This window comes from Hyaena hyaena, unplaced genomic scaffold (assembly GCF_003009895.1).
Source record: "Hyaena hyaena isolate Hyena2069 unplaced genomic scaffold, ASM300989v1 scaffold_31, whole genome shotgun sequence".
Classification (NCBI taxonomy): domain Eukaryota; kingdom Metazoa; phylum Chordata; class Mammalia; order Carnivora; family Hyaenidae; genus Hyaena; species Hyaena hyaena.
Window position 1 is genome coordinate 760,381 of NW_024080664.1, and position 17,178 is coordinate 777,558.

At 61.7% G+C, this 17,178-nt stretch overlaps 1 protein-coding gene across 1 annotated transcript; it reads left to right on the top strand.

Annotated features, from left to right (window-relative positions):
• The first annotated feature begins 5,156 nt into the window (after positions 1-5,156).
• On the top strand, positions 5,157-14,969 carry MAB21L4 (mab-21 like 4). The gene is made up of 6 exons (XM_039228504.1): positions 5,157-5,217; positions 5,871-6,378; positions 8,821-9,046; positions 10,781-10,934; positions 11,292-11,648; positions 12,451-14,969. The coding sequence occupies exons 2-6, from the start codon at positions 5,895-5,897 to the stop codon at positions 12,541-12,543; spliced, it is 1,314 nt and encodes a 437-aa protein (XP_039084435.1). The 5' UTR covers positions 5,157-5,217; positions 5,871-5,894; the 3' UTR covers positions 12,544-14,969.
• The last annotated feature ends 2,209 nt before the right edge of the window (positions 14,970-17,178 follow it).

The following is a 17,178-nucleotide window of genomic DNA, read 5'->3' on the forward strand; positions in this document are numbered from 1 at the left end:
GCCCCGCACCTGCCCCGCACCTGCCCCGCACCTGCCTCAGCGCACCAGCCCCAAACCTGCCTCAGCGCACCAGCCCCAAACCTGCCCTGCACCTGACCGCACCAGCCCCGCACCTGCCCCGCACCTGCCTCAGTGCACCAGCCCCGCACCTGCCTCAGCGCACCAGCCCCAAACCTGCCTCACAACTGCCCCGCACCTGCCCCGCACCTGCCTCAGCGCACCAGCCCCGCACCTGCCCCGCACCTGGTTTCTCCGTCCAGGACGCCCAGCAGCCCCTCTGGCTGGCGAGTTCCGAGTGGCCAACAAGCCCGTAGATGTTGCTGTGGCAACCACAACGCTGAGGATTTTGTTTCCCTGGAAACAGGAGCATAGGCCCTGTTGCCGTGGGGACTAAGGAACGCTGTTGTCAGGAAGCGGTTTCCTGGGGACCTGGAGGCGCCCGGGTGAAGCTGTCCACCTGCACGACCGTGCCCGGAGGGTGCTGGGCTCTCCCCCGACCCCCTCCCACACCCTGGGGAGGGCCCAGCCCTCTCGGCAGGAGGCCTGTGTGCCTGGGGCCACGCAGCAGGGGAAGGCGGCACGCGGACCACCCGGTCCTCCTGACGGACAGTCAGAGACCAACCAACCAACAAAACCCATTCTTCCCCAGCATCTAGAAGAGTGTAGAGCTCAGTAGGGATGCTGTTCAGCAGATGCACAGACTGAGGGCTGGAGAGGAGAAGCCACCTGTCCAAGGACCCAAGGAGACCCCTGACGTCCTAACCTTGCACCTGGACCCGCCTTCCAGAATCTGACCGCCCTCTGAGCCCCCTCAGGTCAATCTGCTTCCCAACGGCTCCTTTCATGCCTGCACACTCCTCCTCCTCAGTCACTGAAAGCTTCTGGAGCCGCATCAGGGACCTACAGGGACACTCGTCGCTCACGTGTTGGGGTGTGGGACCCAGCCCCGGGGCTAAGGCAAGGGGACGGACAAACACAGACCTGTGCCCGTGTAGCCGGGGCCTCCTGGGGCCTCTGGACTGAGCCTGGCACGGGGCATCCGGGTCCCCTCCAAGTCCTCGTTCTAAGCAGACCTCTCCCAGCTGAATCCCTTTTAGAGAAGGGCAGGCCCTGGAGGTGGGCTGGCGGCCAGCAGTGACGGCCCAGAGAGAGGGGAGGCCCCTTCTCTGAGGCAGCCTGTCGGCAAGGCCAGAGGGACCTGGTGGTCAGGGTGGACAGGCGGCGGGAGCGCATCCGTCACCAGCGCTGAGGGACGCTGGGGGCCCAGGCTCTCTCCTGGGCACAGACATTGGAGACAGCGCCACCTGTGCGTGAAGGTGGCTGTCCCCGGAGACACCTGCGCTCTGTCCTCCTGCCCCGGGGGAGCAACCCATGCATGGGCAGGACTGGCTCTCGGGTGGGCATGGCCCCACCGGGCGTCCAGACCTGGTGTGGCGCTCAGCGCACGGGTCAGCACTGAAGGCGCAAAGCCAAGGTACACACTCGGGGCCCAGGGGACCCTCCCGGCACCCAAGGCCGTCAACAGCGCCCTGGAGTCCGGGCCCCGGGATTTGGGGGAGGCGTGAGGCAGGTGTCCTGCTGGAGCCCCGGGGCCCGGCCTCATCTGACCCTGGCCAGGTGGGCTCTGGGGGCACCGAGGGTACGGTCTGTTTCCGGTGAGAGTTCCCACTGGGGGAGCTCCACGCGGGGTATTTGTGTGACAGTCGGATGGCGAGGAGGCCGTGGAGGCCGGCGTGACTGTCTGCGGTCACTCGTGGGAACCAGGAAAGGTGGTGCCCATGGTGGGGGGACATCCTGCCCCTGTCCCCCCTCCCCCCCGCCCCAGTGCTCACCTCAGCCTGTTCTCCCCTTAAGCCTTTAAGGCCCTGTGGAGAAGCCTAGCACATTCTGGCCTTCACCTCCACACCCGTCCCCTTTCCTCCAGCCCCTCTGAGGCCCCCACAGGCCCCGCGCGTAACCCCATGGCCTCACTGCCTAGTGTCCATGCTGGTGGCTCCTGGTCCTGGGCCATCGATGGACAAGAAGGCGAGCCCTCAGGACGGGGCATGGCCCCCGGGGAATGTTCTGGAATGAATGGAGGGTGTGATACAAGTCCTTACGATGCAGGCAGCACCTCTGTGGGGTGGGTGGGCAGGGCGGGCGCAGGGAGAGTCATGGCACTGGCCCCACGGGCACCGGAATTTGCCACGCCTGATTCAGACCCTCCCCAAGAGGGGAAGCACGAAACTAGTGGCTTCCTGGTGTGAAGGCCACGCCCGCCTTTGGCCCAGCTCTCTCCTACAGGGCGGGGCCGGGGCTGGTCCGGGAGCCTGCTGCGCATGGGACACGTGGCCCTGACACATCCTCCCTCGAGGGGTCACACGCAGGGCAATCCCCGAGGAAAGGGGCTGGAGGCCGCAGAGGAATGGGGTGCCGCTGCCCAGCCCCTCAGGGCCTCGGGCCGCCGTGTCACCTAACTGGCTGTAGGGCCTGACCGGCTCACCCCTGCAGAGCCACCCGCCCTCTGTGACAGCACTCCTGAGGGCGGGCCATGGCTCCGAAGAGGGGCGGCTCCCGCCAACGCTTTTGGCTCCACAGACCCGGGTTCACGGCCTCTGGCGGGCGTGCCCCCTGCAGGTGCCGGACAGGAAGCAGGCCCCGCGTTCTGCAGTTATGTTAACAGGCAGCCCTGCTCTGGACACGGGTGGGGCTCTGGCTCGGGCACGGCCCAGGGCTGCCGACTGGCGCCGAGGCTGACTGTCCTGCTGCCCACGGTCACTGTCTGTGCATCTGGGGCCTGCCCGCACGACAGGGTGGTGGCACCTGAGGGCCCCTGCCCGCACGACAGGGTGGTGGCACCTGAGGGCCCCTGCCCGAATGACAGGGTGGTGGCACCTGAGGGCCCCTGCCCGCAAGACAGGGTGGTGGCACCTGAGGGCCCCTGCCCGCACGACAAGGTGGTGGCACCTGAGGGCCCCGGGGCTCATATTTGGGTACACTGCCGGGTGAGGCTCTGGGGCTCCCCACGCGGGCTGCTGGGCATATGTGCTCTGGGAGAGAAGTCTCATTCCTTCCCTCTCGGGCTCGCGACTCTCTCAGCATCCAGTGCATCTGCATCTGCAGAGGACCACGGGGCGCTGGTCGGCCCGGCCGTGGCGGGTCAGCCCGGGACAAGTCTTGAGAGGTTCCCCGGGGCGGAACCCACCCCGTATTCATCTGTTTGCAGTGTCACTGGGGAAGGCCGCCTCGGCGGGGCCCCCATGCACCCGGGACCTGGATCCTGCTGAGGACTCAGGAGAAGCAAAGACCCCCGGCAAGAAAGCGGGGGAGAAAAGCTGCGTGGGCAACACCAGGGGAGAAAAAGTGAATCGGCTCATTTTGGTCCCTCACACGCCCACCATGGCCGTCCCCCTTGCGGGTATATGTCCAACAGAACTGACAGCAGGGTGTCCTAGGGAGTTTCGCACACCCAGGCTCACAGTTGCTGGGCAGGTAGAAGCAGCCCGTGTGCGTGGACAGATGGACGGAGCAGCAGAGGTGATCTGTGCATCCAACGGAATATCATTCAGCCACGAGGCGTGAAGCACTGATCTGAACCTGTGGACATTAGGCTCGGTGAAATAAGCCAGCCACACAAGGCCGACCCCACTCCTGTGGTCCCTCGTCCAGTCAAAATCACAGAGACAGGCCGGCTGGCCGGCTCAGTCGGTGGAGCCTGTGACTCTGGATCTCGGGGTTGTGAGTTCGAGCCCCACGCTGGGTGTAGAGACGACTTAAAGATAAAATCTTTAGGGGCACCTGGGGGCTCAGTCCGTTAAGTGTCCAACTTCCGCTCAGGTCATGATCTCACGGTTCGTGGGTTCGAGCCCCGCATCGGGCTCTGTGCTGACAGCTGCTCAGAGCCTGGAGCTGCTTCGGATTCTGTGTCTCTCGCTCTCTCTGACCCTCCCATGTTCATGCTGTCTCTCTCTCTCTCTCAGAAATAAATAAAACATAAAAAAAAATTTTAAAGATAAAATCTTTAAAAATATCAGAGACGGAAAGTGGGGCAGGGGATTCAGGAGAGTGGGAGTTCGTTTTTGATGAGAAGTGCAGGGTTTCAGGTGGGGAAGGAGCTCTGGCGGCCGCTGGCGGCTGCTGGTGGTGTTGGTAGCACAATGGTAACAACAGCAACGATATAAACGCACCCGATGTCACTGAATTAATTAGACATTTAAAATCGTGAGGAAGGTAAATTTTATGTTATGTTTTTTATCGCCATAAAAACCATGAAACCAAATCAAACCAAGCTCAGCCCTGCCTGCAGCACCCGGGGGCGCCCCTTCTCCCACACATCCCATCCGGCCCTGCGCGGACCACCCGGGCCCGGGACCTGCGTGGCCACAGGTGACCCACATCAGTGCCCCTCGGGCCTGAGACAGCGTCTGCCTGGGGTCCTCCTTTCTCACACGCCCCTTCTCCCCACCCCTGTACCGAGACCCTCGCTGCCGGGCCCCTGCGCCGCCATCTTGGGCTGTGGCCGCCCCCAGACTCTTGCTCGCCTGGGAAGCTCCATGGCTCAGCTGCCTGCTCTGGCCACCTTCCAGGTGGCGGTGCCGGCCAGCCTCACGCCTGCTTCTCCCTGGGTGACCCCAAGTGTCCATAGCCTCCTGGACGACTCACCTCTCAGGCCACCCCCTCGGCAGCCCCCATCACACAGATTAACCCTCACAACCCAGCCCACCATCACGTGTGCCCCCCTCGGGGGGTCTGTTGCTTCCCGACCAGTGCCCCCCGGCGCCCCCCGTTACCACTGGTGTTAATGCTCCGGCACCTTCCGCACGTAGTCCCGCGTGGCCTGCCCGATGGAGCGCAGGCAGGACGGGCAGGGCCCCTGGGACCTGGGGACACTTGGATCCAGGCTCTGCCTGCAGCCACCTGGGTGTCTGAGGCCCCTTGTGGGTAGGGGTGAGGGCTGCAGGGCAGCGTCTCCAGGATACCTAGCTGGGGGCTCTCTCCATGTTCATTGTTTCCAGACACTCCAGCCGGGGCGCCAGGCCAGCCCAGCAGGGCCAGGGGTCAGCGAGGGCGGCCCCCCTGCTGGTTGGGACTTGCCCGGCCCTGAGCGGGGAGGCAGGCAGGCGGGCGGGGCTCCCAGCAGCGCGGTGCTGGAGGGCTGCGGCAGGGCGAGGCTTTCCGCCAGCCGGGAAGAGCCAGGGAGCCGGGCCCTGGAACCAGACGCTCCAGCCGCAGACCCAGGTGGGTGCGGGCTCCTCGCAGGCTGAGGGCCCTGCAGGCTGGGGGGCAGGCAGCGCGGGGGCCTCGGGCTGGGGGTTGCACGTGTGGCTCTGACCCTGACCGGGGAGGCGGGCTGTGGGCTGTGGGCATGCCCCAGTCTGGGCTCCAGCCGGCAGGGGGAGCAGGTGCCTGAGGGGAATGGTCCCGTTGCTATGGAAACACAGCCCCCAGCCCTGGTTTCTGAGCTGCCTCAGAGAGAGGGGACTCCCACGCAGGAGGTCCGGGGAGGCCACCACCCCGCCTCACATTTCTCTTCTGAACAATGGGGATGCCCTGTGTCTCTCCTCCAGCCTAGCAGGAAGGCCCAGGTGTCACAGAGGCGCCGTGGCTGCTGGGACGAGGTGGGGGCACCAGCAGCGGTCTCCCCACCTCCCGGTCGACCCCTGGAGGGGCAGTGCCATTTCTCCAGGGCCGTCCCGGGCCTCAGAGGCGGCGTCAGTGTGACAGAAGGGAGGAGCCTGGCTTGGCTGGGTGGTAACCAGGCCCCGCCTCCCCGCCCAAGGCTGCGTGACATTCCTAATTGTTGGCAACTGACTCAGCCTCACTTCAAAGGCCTGGGTCGGGCCCAGCTATTTAAGCCACGGGCGGCCATCACTCTGGAATTCTCCCAGCAGGTGCCTCTCCGTCGGGCCCCAGCCATGGCTGTGCAGGTGCCCCTGTGGCACCACTACCTGCAGGCCATCCGCTCGCGGGGGGCGCCGCGGGCCCAGGACTTCCAGCGCGCAGAGGACGTGCTGCTCACGGTGCTGGAGCACGTGCACCACCTGGACCCGCACTTCCTCGTGGACTATTCCCGGGACCTGGAGGCCTTCCAGTTCGCCCTGCGCACCTCGGACGGCCCCCTGCCCCTGGAGGTGCCCCTGAGGGTGGACGCAGATGCCCTCCTGGTGGAGGAGGTGGGGGCCGCCGAGGCGGGGGACAGCCCCGCGCCCTGCCGCCTGGGCGTCTCGGGGGAAGGGGCCCTCCTGGACCGGTGGATGGCCGACAACGTCCTCAGTGTCTCCTCGGAGGTCGGCGCCCAGGGCCGCGGCCACATAGCGCCCGGCAAGGTCCTGCGCATCCTCAAGGACCTTCTGGTGGCGGCCATCGTGCACTGCAAACACCAGAACCACATCATGCCAGGTAGCCGGCCGGGCACCCGGGCACACGCGTGTGTGGTGTGCGTGCCTGTGCACAGGCATGTGGCGGCTCAGGGTGTGTGCGTGTGTATGTGCGCGTGCATGCACATGTGTGTGGTATGCGCACCTGTGCACAGGCATGTGACGTGTGTGTGCGCTCAGGGTGTGCGTGTATGTGTGTGTGTGTGCGTGCGTGCACATGTGTGCACAAGCATGTGATTTCAGTGCGTGTGTCAAGGCACACAAGCTAGAGGAAACGGCTCTGAGATCCTTCCTAGTTCCAAACACTTCTAGAAGACATGCATTTCCATGTTACCTGATTTTCGCATGGTGACGTTTTAATGGACGTGACTTGATAAACAATTAGAAACTAAGACACGGGCGCTGGTGTCCAGCTGACCTGCTTGACGCAGGCCCCTGCACCAAGACTGTGTGTGCGTGTGTGTGCAGGATTATGAACGTGTGTGTGAGTATGTACATATATGTGCATAAGTGTGCACCACAGGAGAAGGCACATGGGTGTGTGTGCACACGTGCACATGTGTGCACAGGGTTGTTTCAGTTTATGGCCCGGGTGCTAACTGGTGTCTTGAGCCTTGAGCCTCTCCCCCAGGTGCCTTGCTGATGTGATCTGGGGGTGGAAAGCCCCCAGATGGCCCAGGCTCCTGGCTGGACCACAGCTAGTGGGCTTCCCTCCAGTGGGGGCTCCAGGCCTATGAAGGCTCTAGAAAGAGGTGCCGTGTGTGCAGGCGCAGGGCAGCAGTGCACCCCGCTGGGGGCCAGAGCAGGCACCTCAGGTTGTCCTGGTAGGGGAGTGGGGACCGAGGCAGAAGTCCCGATCCCCTTGGGAAGGAATAGGGCCCGTGGTGGAGGCTGCCGCCGGTCCTTTACCCGCCATAATGTCAGAGAATGGGGATGGCCGGTCAGCCCAGTGCAGGGACAGGGCCCTGCCCCGGGCTGCTCAGAGTGGCTTCTGAATGGCCTTCCAACACCAAGAGGGGCAAATCCCGACCCTGGCCCCTCTCCAGACCTGCCTGGTGACCCAGGCGGGTGGCCACCCTCTCAGAGCTGATGACAAATGGAGCCTTCCCAGAACCTGGCATTAGGCCCCTTCTTCTCCCCCATGACCTACCATAGCCATGCCCACCTGGGTCTGTCACCTGCAGGCCGCCTGCCCCACCTGCTGGGGGCGCCCAGCCCTGGGCCCCTCAGGCACACTCTGAGCTGCCGTCCCCTGTTGGCCGTCCACAGGTCCCCATCGTCCTCGGCTCCCTGGCTGGGAGAGCAGGGGAGGCCGGGAGCCACACCCAGGGGCCCGGCTGGGCCGGGGCGTGCAGGGAAATTCCAAGCATTGCTCTCAGACACTTACCTTAAAAGGGAACCCAGCAGCCCCAGGTGACAAGGTTCAGGCCGCCTGCACCTGGCAATAAACCGGTGGGACCAGGCTGGGGGCTGAGGCAGGGCGTGGCTGGGACAGGCTGTGGGCGTGGCTGGCGCCCTCAAAGCTGCCTCCGCAACAGGGACATGAAGCTCCAGCAGTGGCTTTGGATGACCAGGGCCTCAAACCCTGAATCAGAAGGGGCCAGGGGTCACTGAGCTCCTTTCTTCCTGTAACTGATGGGGAAGCTGAGGCCCACGTAGGGGATGGAGTGGCCCAGGTGGCGGGGCCAGGACCCGAACTACCCACAGGGGGTGAGAGGGAGGGGCCTGCATACTGAAGGGCCCAGGCTCCTTCCTGGGGGCTTCCCCCCGTGGGCTGGAGGGCCAGGGCGGGCTGCGGCCTGCGGTGGGACGTCAGGAGCCCAGCCCCGGCGCTCCGTCCCTACGGAGACCTAGCTTCAAGGCACATGTTGGGGGTTCCCTTCGGCACATGGGTCCCAGACCACCAGTCCCCTGACGCCTGACCAGCACCCTCCGTAGGCAGTGCTGGGGGAGGGAGCGGGACGGCGGGTGTTGGTCAGGGCCGGTGACATGAGTGTCCCCCACACTGCTCAGCTCCCCTCCTCTCTCTGTGGCCCTAATTTGTTTACTGAGGGGAAGTGACAGCTGAGGCAGAGGCCGGAGGGCCCGCGCCATCCCAGAGTGCCTCCACCTCCCCAGCCCCCAGCCCGTCACCCTTGGAACGTCCCCCCCGGGGTGTTCGGGGGGTTCCGGGCATGGGCGCTGGGCTGGGTCTGAGAGGTGAGGGAGTGGGAATGTGCCACCTGGGGTGTGGCTCCAGGGACCCAGGGTGTGGAGTGGAAGGCAGGCTGTCAGCCTTTGGATCCGGGCCTTCCTGGGCGCTGGGCACCAAGCCCGCCTCTCCCGACACCAGGGCTTTAGGGACATGTGTGTTAACCCCCGGGCCAGGCCGGGTCTGGCCCTGTTCTCCACCCGCCCAGCCCCTTCCCAGAGGCGTGAGGGGCTGTCTGAGAAGGGGGTTCAAGGGCACGGCGGGGTGTTGCAGGTTCCCTGAACGTGGACAGCCTGGAGGAGGAGGAGAGCCACCTGACCCTGCTGGTGTCCAGCGGCTGGAGAACGGTCCGATTCAACATCGTGCCCGTGGTGCGGAGAAGGCTCGGGGCGGCCGCCCTGGAGAGGGTCCAGCTGCTGCCCGGGCTCCCTGAAGGCAGCTTGAGAAGGGTCTTCAGCCAAGAAGTGGCACTGGTACCAGCTGGTGCCCACCACTGGAGGTCAGTGCCCACCACTGGAGGCGTCCTGGGGTCTGTGGGGCCCGGGAGAGCCGGCCGGAAGGGGGCTGCCACCCGCTGCTCCTCCCCCCCGGGCAGGAAGGTCTGCGGGGACGCCGTCCCCCGGCTCCGCCCTGTAGGCCTCCGTGCCACGCTGACGTCACTGGGATCTCTGGGGGAAGTGGGCATCTGGCCGGCTGCCCACTGCTGGCTTTGCCAGCTGCGGGGAGGGTGGGGCTGTGCCCCCTGCCCCTGCTCCCGGGCGGTGGGCCAGGGTCAGGCTGTGAGGAGAGACTCGGAGACACGCAGAAGGCTGTCCTGGGCGCAGAGGCGGGTGGCTTCCCCTGGGTGGCAGGTTCCAGGAACGGTCGGGAGGGGTCTCCACACATCGAGGGCCGAGGTGGAGTAGCAGGAATTTGCTAGCATCTTCCGGTGGCCCCTCCCCGTTGGGGGCCGGTATGTCCTCCCACCATGTGCCCCCCACCCGTGCTGCCCAGCTGCAGGCGCCGCCCCCGCCTGGCCCTGGAGGCCCAGCAGCCCCGTGGGGCCCCCAGTCTCCACCCTAGTAGTCTGTGAGCGGGTGAGGTGCTGACGCCCCTTCCCTCCCTCACCGGCAGGGAAAGGGAGACCCCGAGCTGGTGTCTGTGAGCAGGAAAGAGAGAGTTGGGGATGCGAGGCAGAGGCTGAGCTCCTCTTGACACCCCGAGCCAAGAACCGGGGACTGAGCCGCATGCAGCTTGGACAGGACTTAAACAGCAAAGCTGCTGTGATTTGGCCAGGGTGACACTCCCCGGCTCCCACGCCCAGGAAGGCGCCTCGGGGGCTTACAGTTCATTCTCAGAAGTGGGTGACAGTTTCTGCCCCAAGGGGAGGCTCAGCAGAGGCCTGTGAGCTCCGTACCCCAAGCAGGGCTGTGTCCAGGCGAGAAGGAAGGGGAGGGCAGGCAGAGTGTGCAGGCGAGCAGGGAGCGGGAATCCTTGACTCCGGGTGCACAGGCGGATGGCCGTCCGGTCCTGAGACTCCACAGAGAGCGGGGCCCGTGGGGGCGCTGGCCTCGGGCGGCTCCGTGAGCCCACGGTGAGTACCACGGGTGTGCGACGCCCTGAGCGTGGCACTGCTGGTGGGGGCAGATTCCAAGCCGTGCGGTGACCGCTGACTTCCCAAATGGGGCACAGAGGGGACACGTCAGCTTGAGGACCAGGGGACACTGCTGTACCCTGGGCGGCTCAGAGAGGCCCCTTCCTGCCCACACGGAGGGGTCAGGAAAGCCCCCTATGCCCTGCCCTGTTCTGGGTCCCGAGCGTCTCCGTGAGAACCTGACGCTTCACATAAGACCCTCCACAACAGCAGTTCCTAGAAAACACTTGGGGGCTGGGCTGGTCCCTGCAGCGGGTGGTCCCTGCAGCGGGTGGTCCCTGCAGCGTGTGGTCCCTGCAGCGGGTGGTCCCTGCAGCGGCTGGTCCCTGCACTGGCTGGTCCCTGCACAGGATGGTCCCTGCAGCGGGTGGTCCCTGCAGCGGGTGGTCCCTGCACTGGCTGGTCCCTGCAGCAGCTGGTCCCTGCAGCGGGTGGTCCCTGCAGCGGGTGGTCCCTGCAGCAGGCTGGGCCATCCTGTGGGGCTCGAGAGCTGATCCCGGGGAGGCCAGAGCTGGGGATGAGCTGGGGATGCAGCGTGCCCCTGGACGGGCGGCCGGGGCCCCGCCGCTGACCCGGTGTGGTATGCCGTCCCGCTCCCAGGGTCTCCACTGACTACCTGCTCACCAGGCTGCTCGGTGCGCTGGGTTCCCTCCAGGGCCACCGCCTGGACAGCCTCTCCATCCTGGACCGGGTCAACCACGAGAGCTGGCGTGACAGCGGCCGGAGCCCCGGCCTGACCTTCAGCCACCTGAAGGTGCGCATGGGGGGCTCATGGGCACCCTGGCCCCTGGTGGCTGTGAATGTGCCCGGTCAGGGACCCCCACTCTGAGCACTTTGCTGCTCACTGGGCGGGAGCCGTGTCCTCCTTGGCCTCTGTGACCGTCAGGGGCTGAGAAGAGCAAGGGAAGGCAAGGGCCAGGGCACAAGGCGGGGAAGGGGAAGCGGACGGGGTCTCTGCCGGGAGCGAGGTGCAGGGAGGCAGGGGACGGGCAGGGGACGGGCAGGGGACAGCTTTGATGAGGGTGATGGGCTGAAGGTGGGCAGGGGTGGGGGCGGAGGGAAGGCGGGGACGGCTGGGCTGGCCTGGACCACGTACCCCATGCTGCTGCAGACGGTGCTGCTGTGGGCATGCACGCTCTTCCCGGCGCCCGAGGACTGGGCGGAGCTGCAGGGCGCCGTGTACCGGCTGCTGGTGGTGCTGCTCTGCTGCCTGGCCGCCAGGCACCTGCCGCACTTCCTCTTCCCCAAGCGGAACCTACTGAAGGATGCCGGCCTGGACCTCGACGCCCTGTACCAGCGCGTGGAGCGCTTCGCCAGCCAGCCCGAGGCCTCCCTGCGCATCCACGCCACCCACCTGGGCCGCAGCCCCCCGCCGCGCATCGGCAACGGGGTCAAGGCACTCCTGCAGCTGCCCGCCAGCGACCCCGCCTACTGGGCCACCGCCTACTTTGACGTCCTGCTGGACAAGGTGGGTGTGGCAAGCGAGGGGGGTCCCAGACAGGCCCAGGGTGACATTTGCGTGGGGAGCTGCTCCCCCAGGGCCAGGAGCTTAAGGAGGGCTGGTCAGGCCAGCCCTCGGGACAACAAGAGCGTGTCGGGGGCAGAGGTGAGAGCAGGAGGTCAGGCAGGCCGCGAGTGCCCCGGCCGCCGGGCAGCATGTCTGAGCCTGCCTCCACTACCCACCAGAGCCAGCCCCATGCCCACGTGCCGTCCCTGCCCCTCACGTGGGGGTGTGGCTGGCCCTGGGCCCCACGGGAACGGTTCCTGCTGCGTCCCTAGACTCGGGGGTCCCACGCCATGTCCTTGGGACTTCGAATCCTCCAGCCTGGTGTTCGGGGGTTGCCTGGCTGTCCTGCCAGCTGCACCTCCTTGGGTCCCCAAGGTCCCGCCAGCTCCGCTAAGCCCTGCCCTCCCCTGCTTCCGCAGGGGCCATGCCGGCTCCTCTTCCACAGGGCCACCCCCACACTCACCCCGAAGAGCCAACCCGGCCTCCCTGCAGGGCCCATAGGGCCTGACACATGCTCGGTCCTCCGTAAGCACCTGGTGGGGCCTCCTCTGTGTCAGGCCCACCTGGGGACCCCTGTGTGTGAGGAAGGGCCCCTGGACAAGAGGGCGCAGGGTGGGTCCCCCCGTGAGGAGGACTGTGTAGGCAGAGACCCGGACACAGGGGGCCTGGTGGGCAAGGAGCACATGTCCCACAGCGTGTCCGGCGCCCTGCGATGGGCTCCCGGGTACCTGTGTGACCCCTCCGTCCCCCGGCTCATCTGCAGTTCCAGGTCTTCAACATCCAGGATAAGGACCGGGTCTCGGCCATGCAGAGCATCTTCCGGAAGACCAAGACTCTGGACGGCAAGGAGTGCTGAGCTGCCTTCCCTTTACTCGGTCTTTACCACCCACGGCCTGGCTGCCCCGCCCCACAGAGGACCCGGGACATTTGGAGAAGAGAATGGACTTGGCCTTGAGGCAGGTGGTGGGCGGTAGAGACGCCTCAGACTGTCCGGGGGATGGCCTCACGGGCCCCTGCGGGTGCTGGACAGCAGGCCCCGGGAGCAGCTGCCGATCTCCCGAGGGCCTGGGATGAAGGTGCCCTGGGTTTCACAAGACGCATGTTGGTCCATCCTGTGTGATGTCGTCACACTCTCAGAGCCAAGCGTCTGCGCGTGGCCTGGAGCTCAAGGGCTTGTCCTGGCCCGAGTCGTGAGCTGCTCTATGATGATGAAACCCTGCATATCTGCTCTTGAATAAATGAACGCGCTGGATGCACATGGTGGAGACGGCAGCCAGCACTTTCTGTATGTCCAGGTGGAGAATACTTCCCCTGGAAACATAGATGTAGAAGAAGCTGCCAGAAAATGTGTGCAGACAGAAACCTTCCAACTTTCTCCAGTCTCTGCTAATGACCAGGTGTCCCCACCGTCCCCTCACAGAGCAAGCTGAAGCCAACAGCGGGGACGCCCACGTCCACGGCTCCCTCTGCCAACCTGCGCTGGTCCTGCCAAGGCGGGGCGTCTTCTGTCTTGCGCAAGGCGGCATCTCCTGGCGTCTGGCTCCACCCCCGCCTTCTGTTCTCACCACTCCACTTCCCCACCCCACACCCTCTCATCAGCCCACGATAGCCAGCCTGCAGCCCCTTCCCCACCGAGCTCTCAAGTGAGGGTCCTGGTGACCTGCGTGTGCCCCAGCCCAGCAGACAGTGTCTACCTTGCACCCTCTTGGCCTCTCAGTGATATTTACGCCCCAGCTTCTGAGCCACAGCCCACACCCTGGCTCCTGGAAAGGGGCCTGCGATCCCGTAGCAATGCATGTAGCAGGGCCTCCCAAAACCCCCTGCAAAGGGGCCCCAGGTCAAATACCAGAAGAGCCACACACGGAGGAGAGGAAATGCCAGGCCCCTGGAGGGCTGTGTGGTGGGGGGCCCGAGCTGACACTAATACGGGGGGACAGGAAATGCCACGAGAGTGGAGGCTGTCAGAACACAAGACCTTGGTCCAGTCTAATTCACAGGGGGGACAAAGTGTCCAGGCCCAGCCTGTGGTCATTCCCTCAGTGTCTGGGTGTGTTTCAGGATGCCTGTACTTGGAAGAACTAAGGGCCTTAATAGTAGGAAAGGCCAAAGAGACGACTTAGCACATCTATTCTGAAGCCCAAAATAGTCTAGCAAAACACACTATCCCCGGGCAATAACGGAACTTAGCATTACCCTGAACGACCCCAATCCACCCATATAACCTTAGCAAAAATCAGATGAATCAAAAATCGACACTTTGGTATAAATCCAACAAAATATGTAAAATATCTGTATGAGGAAAACGGCAAAACTCTGAACAAAATCAAAGAAGTAAATAAGTGGATATTCCATGTTCACAGATAGGAAGACTCAGTGTGGTCAAGATGTCTATTCTGCTCAATATGATCCATAAATGCAAATTAAGCCAACAAGGAGAAACGTCCACGTGCCAGTGAGAGTGGCCAACATATGGGACCCCGACAGCATCAAATGCCGGCAAGGCCGTGGAGCATCAGGAGCTGGGAGGCAGAATGGCAGCCACTTGGAAGACAGTTTGATGGTTTCTTACAAAACTAAACACACTTTTACCACCCGATCCAGCGATTGCATTCCTTGGTATCTACTCAAGGAGTTGAAAACTCATGTTTGTGCAAAAACTTACATACCAATTTTTACAGCAACTTCATTCGTATTTGCCAAAACTTGGAAGCAACTGAGGTATCCCTCAGTAGGTGACAAACAGTGGTTCGTCCAGACGAGGGGAGATCACTCAGTGCTAAAGAGAACTGAGCCATCAACCCATGAAAAGACATGGAGGAACCTTAAATTATTACTTATTACTTAATGAAAGTTTATTATTAAGCGAAAGAAGCTAATCTGAGAAGGCTACATTCTGTATGATTCCAACTCTGACGTTCTGAAAAAGGTAAAATGTTAGAGACAGTGAAAAGATCGGTGGTTGCGGGGGGTTGGTAGGAGGGATGACCCCGTGAGGCACAGAGGATTGTGAGGGCAGTGGAAATGCTCTGTGTGAAACTAAAATACTAAACTGGTGGATACATGTCATTACACATTTGTCCCAGCCCACGGAGCGCACACCGCCAGCAGAGCGCTGATGAGAACGAGGGCTCTGGGTGACGATGGCGTGTCTGTGTGGGCCCGTCACCTGTAACACACGGTCCCTCTGGCGGGGCATGTTGGGGACAGGAAGGCTGTGCATGTGTGTGGGCAGCGGTTTATGGGAAATCTCTACTTTCCTCTCCACTGGGCTGTGTGTCTAAAACTGCCCCCCAATAAATTCTTAACAATAAAATGAATTTAAATGTTCTGACTCAGTTGGATCATGATGAATGACGGCAGCTCTCATTAACTGAACCAAGTTTTAGTCTGGAGCCAAGGTGCTGTGCTGGGTGTCACAGACTTAGGAGAACAGGACAGCACAGCCTATGGCCTGTGCTTCGTGGTGGCCGATCTGTGGAGTGAGTTCTTTCCAGCCCCTGTCAGGGAGGGAGGGGCTTAGAAATAAGCCTTCACTTAGAAGAGGCAAGGATGTAAGTTTCCAGTCTTGCCCCAGGCTGAGGCTGACCTCCCTGCTCCGTGCCACAGAGCAGGACCTTTATCACCTGGACTGGTCCTGTGGAGCATCTTGCTGGCTCAGTGTTTCGATGACATCATGCCAACAAGGACTGGGGAGCAGTGACTGGCAAATGCTTTCGATGCCTCGTAAGACACATTTATGCCAAAGGGTGGGAGAGAAACAGTACAGTCTCAAGGGTCTGTCTCATAGCTGAGGATTTGGGAGGTTCCGGGGTCTGGACCTGCCAGGACATTGCCTCTAACGAGCGGCAGAAGCTCTGATACCTTGCCCCACCCGCCGTGACGAGCAAGAGCAGTGCTAGGTGGGCCTCGCTGGATCTTGGCGATTGCGTGCATCTTACTTGGAATGTCGTGTGTCAGGCGACACAGAAGGCTCTGCGTGGGGCTGCTGCATGGCATCTCTAAGAACTCTGACATGCGAGCCAAGGCTGTGGAGCCAGAGCGCGGCGTCTGTAGCGCAGAACCGCTCACGGCTCAGAGCGCAGCAGCAGTCACGGTACTGGGCCCCGGTGGAGAATGAGCCTCTGGCCACGAGACCCTAGGTGACTCTGGGACCTGAGACGCCCATCACGAGCCACGTATTACAGGGTCCTCATCTGTGCAGCGAGGCGGGAAACGCAAGTAAAGGGCATGGATATTGGAAAAGAAGCAAAACGGTCTTTTGCATAGACAAATTGCTTGTCTATATAGAAAATCCAAAGAAATGCACAGAAAAACTACTAGACTTTGTGAATTTGGCAAGGTTAGAAGACAGGTTAATAGAGGAAAATCAACTGCACTTGTATACATTAAGAATAAACAACTAGACATGAAATTTTTAAAATACCATTTACATAGAATCAAAACTGTCAAACACCCAGGAACATATCTAACGAAGGGTATGGAAGACCGCCACACTGAAACATTGTTGATATCATTTAAGAGACCCAAATTAATATCATTAATAGGAATTCATATTTTGATGATTTGTGTTGTCTTTAACTTGATGCATAGATTTACTGCAATTCCTATCTAAATTCCAACAAGCTATTCTGAAGAAATAGACAAGATGATTCTAAATTACATGGAAATTCAAAGGATCTAAGGTAGGAAAAACAATCTTAAAAGAGAGCACAGAATCAGAAGACTTGCACTAATTGGTTTCAAGTCTCGTCACGAAGCTGCATTACCGAAGGCGCCAGAGAGGAGGCTGTGAGAGGGAGAGGGAGGCCAGAGGCAGGCCAGCTCTGATGGTCAATGCAAAGTGCACACCAGTCAGGTGGGAAAGCAAAGTCTGTGTAACAATTGTTTGAGCAACTTCCTGTCAGCGTGGAAAAAAGCAGATGCTGGCCCCTTTCCACACCATGCACAACACTAACATAAAGTACACCAGGAACCTCCACACAAAAGCTGACACCATAAAGTTTCCAGAAGGATCTTCCTATGACGATATCAATGCCAGCACAGGTGTCTAGAGAGTTTCCTGACCACACGGACCACGAGACAAGACGCCAGGGCTCACCAAAGGAAAAGACCTGCTCTTTGGAAGACAGGATTAAGGAAATGTATCGGTGAGCTGCGGAAAAGGAGAAAATTCGCATCATACTTCCGGCGGTATCCAGAATCTATAAAATAACGACCATAAGTTGACAATAAAAAGATGACAATCAAGTAATAGGAGCAAAATGCTTGAGCCAACAAGTCTCAAAAGAAGACAGACACATGGCCAGTCTGCCCTTGAAAAGATGTTTGATGTTGTCAGGCATCGATCAAATGCAAATTTAAACCAAATCACGTACAATGTCACACCCACTGGAGAAGACGACACCAGCCATCGGTGAGGCTGTGCAGAGACTGGGACTCTCCGTAAACGTTACAAGCACTTCACAGGGTCTTGTGGCATCTTATAAAGCTA